At 53.1% G+C, this 3,838-nt stretch overlaps 2 protein-coding genes across 2 annotated transcripts in view; both read right to left on the reverse strand.

Moving 5' to 3' along the window:
• Nucleotides 1-381: 381 nt before the first annotated feature.
• Nucleotides 382-1,849, reverse strand: LOC106817041 (probable splicing factor, arginine/serine-rich 7). Its single transcript, XM_014821689.1, has 3 exons — nucleotides 1,055-1,849; nucleotides 769-890; nucleotides 382-475 (listed from the first exon to the last, which is right to left on the reverse strand). Exons 1-3 carry the CDS (start codon nucleotides 1,847-1,849, stop codon nucleotides 382-384), a joined length of 1,011 nt encoding a protein of 336 aa, XP_014677175.1.
• A 1,653-nt stretch (nucleotides 1,850-3,502) lies between these two features.
• Nucleotides 3,503-3,838, reverse strand: part of LOC106817042 (serine/arginine repetitive matrix protein 2-like) — an 8,774-nt gene continuing 8,438 nt past the window's right edge. Inside the window, exon 6 of the mRNA XM_014821690.1 lies at nucleotides 3,503-3,506. Within this exon, the coding sequence (XP_014677176.1) occupies nucleotides 3,503-3,506 (4 nt within the window). The remainder of the gene's footprint in view (nucleotides 3,507-3,838) is intronic.

Consider the following 3,838-nt stretch of genomic DNA (forward strand, 5'->3'; position numbering starts at 1 on the left):
CTGGTAGACGTACACTGCGCCGTTATACTGGTATAATATTAGGGAACGTACCATTAATAAACAAACAATTTTTCAGAACAGTATTCTCTGTGGAAGTATTTGACGTTGTTTACACTACAGTACTACATGTATATCTGTGTCAAGTGTACTTGGAATCGTGCAATCTCGTGTTTTACTTGTAGGCTTACGTCTATTTGTAATCTTGTGATTAGTATTACACCGTGATTAGTATAAGTCCACGAGTGTGCGCAGTAGCATGGATTATAATAAAATATCTACGTTAACTAAAATTTAGATCGTTTATTATATGATGAGTTATTTGAAAGCTGCGTCACAATATTCCTTTTCAAATCGTCGTAGTTTTCAGTAAAAGGTAATGTGCTAAGACACTACTTTGCCGTGAATCACTCTGTTGCCGGCCGGGATTTGAACACGGGCTATGGCTTCCCACACGGCTATAACGGGCGCCCCATGTCTGCAATACGTTTACCTTTACACAAGTTCGAATATTTTAGCAAAGATTTAACGCGGGATTCGAACTCCGGTTTCATAGATGGAAGGCCAGAGATCTAACAAGATGTACTAACGAGACACTCGTGTAGAGCCAGGTTGTTTTACATATACGTATATATATATAGCCACTCTACGTTTCTTACTCTTCCTTACTCCCCTCTCGCGGATAGTATCGCCCACGACCAGTCAAGCATGGAAAAACTTTCACCAGCAAATGGCCGTATTTCGACTTAAAGTTTTTCACCCCCCCCCCACGTGACCTTGACGCCCGCTTCCTGTCTCTGGAGCGTGACCTTGACGCCCGCTTCCTGTCTCTTGATCGTGACATTGACCGCTTCCGGTCTCTCGACCGTGACCTTGATTGCCTCCTCTTGTCTCTGGAATGTGATCTAGATCGTGAACGCCTCCTGTCCCTTCGAATCCTAGATCGTGACAACGATCTCCTTCTATCCCGTATGTTTCTGTTTCTCGAGCGAGACCTCCTTCTGTCTCTTAGAATTCCGAATGCTCCTTCCTTCCTATTTCTAGACCTGGACCTTACCCTCCTCTTATCCCTCCGGTCCCTGGACATTGACCTCTTCCTATCTCGCCTATTTCGCGATCGCGACATTGACCTCCTTCTGTCTCTCGACCGTGACACTGACTTCCTCCTATCTCTCCTGTCTCTTGATCGTGACCTTGACCGCCTCCGGTTTCTCGACGGCGACCTTGATTTCCTCTTGTTTCTCGATCGCGACCTTGACCTCCTCCGGTTCTTCGAATGCGACCTCGACTTCTTCCCTTCTTTCCCGTCTCTAGACCGCGACCTCGCGCTGTCGCCCGAGCGCGACCTTGACCTCTCGACCTTGCAAACGTCCGCCTTATCGCTCGAACGCGACCTCGAACACTTCCCGTCTCGACCTTGACCCGCCGCATCTGCCGGCCGATCCGGCTCGCGCGGCCCTTGCATCTTGCCGGCTGCCGAGTCTCTCGACGCTGCCCTCTCTCGGCCCACGGACGGCGACCCGTCTCTCTCTGCGCACGGCGACTCGGATCTCTTCTCGAAGGACGGCGGCGCGCGGACACCCTCTCCCTCTCCCTCCCCCGGCGGCAACGGGGGCGGCGACGGGGGCGGCGGCGGAGGGCTGCCGTCCGGGGAGGAGGCGCTCGATTCGCTCATGGCCGCGGCGGGAGGTGGAGGGGTTCCCTCGTCGCGCGGATCGGCCGTGAGGGCGCCGGCGGGCGCCGCCGGCCCCGCCACAACCTGCCACTGGTACGGCGGCGGCAGCGGCAAATCCGCTATGCTCTCACCAGGGGGCGTGGAAGGTCGACGCAACTCAAAGTTGGCGCAAACCATGGCACTCTCGTGGCGTTCCAAGCAGATTTAGCGTGTACTAAGGGTCGGGAGTGTTTTCCCGCCATTTTTACCGAATGCAGTGCCCATGGCACTGCTCTGTGATTGGTCAGTTTTCTTCAGCGCTCGGCGGTGGGTCGGATGGCCACGCCCACTATCTGAGTCGCGTCGTAAGCCCTCGCACACTATACGACCCGCTCCGCTCCCGATTCAAAATTCGAATCGGGCCAAAATGACCTCCCGAGTCAAACTTAAGCCTCTCGATCGCGCTAAAATCGGATAGTGTGCGGCTAGCATTAGCTGACGCGACATTCTCAGCTACGACTCTACTGAGGCCATGTGGCGCCATCCAGTGGATGTAAGCAGTCGGGAAGCAATAGTTAATTAACCTCTCAACACGGAGTGTTGTCAACGCGACAGTCTCGACTACTGAGTCTGCTGAGGCCATGTGGCGCCATCTAGTGAACGTAAACTTTGCAAAAATGGCACCAACGTCTTTTCCAATGAATCGAGCAAGCGGAACCACACGCCGCAGCACAGAGTGTTAAGTTAAGCCCATTAAAGTTAAGGCCCATTATCAGTAACAGAATTAGTGTTACCAGTAGTCTTAACAAGAACTTTTTCTCGTAGGCGGGACCTCTTTACACTGCGCACAAGACACCCGTAACTTTATGACGTTTCTGCCAACGGTCCGTGAGAATAGTAGCTAATGCTGGCACAATGCTAAAATGAGGGTTGTATTGTCAGAAACTAAATTAAACTCAACAATAGCCTTAACACCATCATTTTCTCGTAGGCCGTCGACAGAATCAGAATTTCGTTTTAAAAAGTTACGAACAAAATTTCACAAAACTTTTCACGACGGTAAAACTTTACGACGTTTCCGTCAGCGGCCTACGAGAAAACTTTAAATTTTCAAAGACTAATGCCGGGACAAATTCTAGTTTCCACATTACCTCGTCCTTGCTCTTGCCGACGGACGACCACAGCAGCTTGCGTTTCTGCATCTGCTCGGCGTATTTCAGCGGGTTCACGGCCGCTGGGTTGTAGTACTTAGGAAGCTGTACGCCTGCGACAAGATAAAGACGATCGACGATGAAGGCACTACGAGAGATGGCAGTGATCGGGTGAAGCATGTATAGACAGGAGGAAGAAGGGGAAGGGGAGGGAACGAGGAAATGGGTTAGGGCTCACCGGGGGTGGGGGAGGAGAGGAGGGGGAGGAGGGTCCACGGCCGCTGGGTTGTAGTACTTAGGAAGCTGTACGCCTGCGACAAGATAAAGACAATCGATGGCTTATGCATCTCCTCCATGGATGGGAGGGGGGAGGGACTTACCTGTCATTTCCAGCACCTTCTTGTGCATCTCCTCCATGGACGGGAGGGGGAAGAAGAGGGGAGATGAGGGCAAGAGGAAGGTAGAAGGGGAGGAGGGGAGGGACTTACCTGTCATCTCCAGCACCTTCTTGTGCATCTCCTCCATGGACGGGAGGGGGAAGAAGAGGGGAGATGAGGGCAAGAGGAAGGTAGAAGGGGAGGAGGGGAGGGACTTACCTGTCATCTCCAGCACCTTCTTGTGCATCTCCTCCATGGACGGGAGGGGGAGGAAGAGGGGCGATGAGGGCAAGAGGAAGGTAGAAGGGGAGGAGGGGAGGGACTTACCTGTCATCTCCAGCACCTTCTTGTGCATCTCCTCCATGGACGGGAGGGGGAAGAAGAGGGGCGATGAGGGCAAGAGGAAGGTAGAAGGGGAGGAGGGGAGGGACTTAACTGTCATCTGCAGGACCTTCTTGTGCATCTCCTCCATGGACGGGAGGGGGAAGAAGAGGGGCGATGAGGGCAAGAGGAAGGTAGAAGGGGAGGAGGGGAGGGACTTACCTGTCATCTCCAGCACCTTCTTGTGCATCTCCTCCATGGACGGGAGGGGGAAGAAGAGGGGCGATGAGGGCAAGAGGAAGGTAGAAGGGGAGGAGGGGAGGGACTTACCTGTCATC

This window comes from Priapulus caudatus, unplaced genomic scaffold, assembly GCF_000485595.1.
Source record: "Priapulus caudatus unplaced genomic scaffold, Priapulus_caudatus-5.0.1 Scaffold1574, whole genome shotgun sequence".
NCBI classification, from domain to species: domain Eukaryota; kingdom Metazoa; phylum Priapulida; class Priapulimorpha; order Priapulimorphida; family Priapulidae; genus Priapulus; species Priapulus caudatus.

Bases quoted from the DNA above. Each gene is read 5' to 3' on its own strand.
- LOC106817041 (XM_014821689.1), bottom strand. From the start codon at position 1,849: ATGGTTTGCGCCAACTTTGAGTTGCGTCGACCTTCCACGCCCCCTGGT. The intron at 891-1,054 runs GTAAGGTCCAGG...ATCACATTCCAG, and splicing joins ACCGGAGGGATAAGAGGAGG to AGACAAGAGGAGGCAATCAA. The intron at 476-768 runs GTGGGGGGGGGG...AACGTATTGCAG, and splicing joins GAAGCGGGCGTCAAGGTCAC to ACATGGGGCGCCCGTTATAG.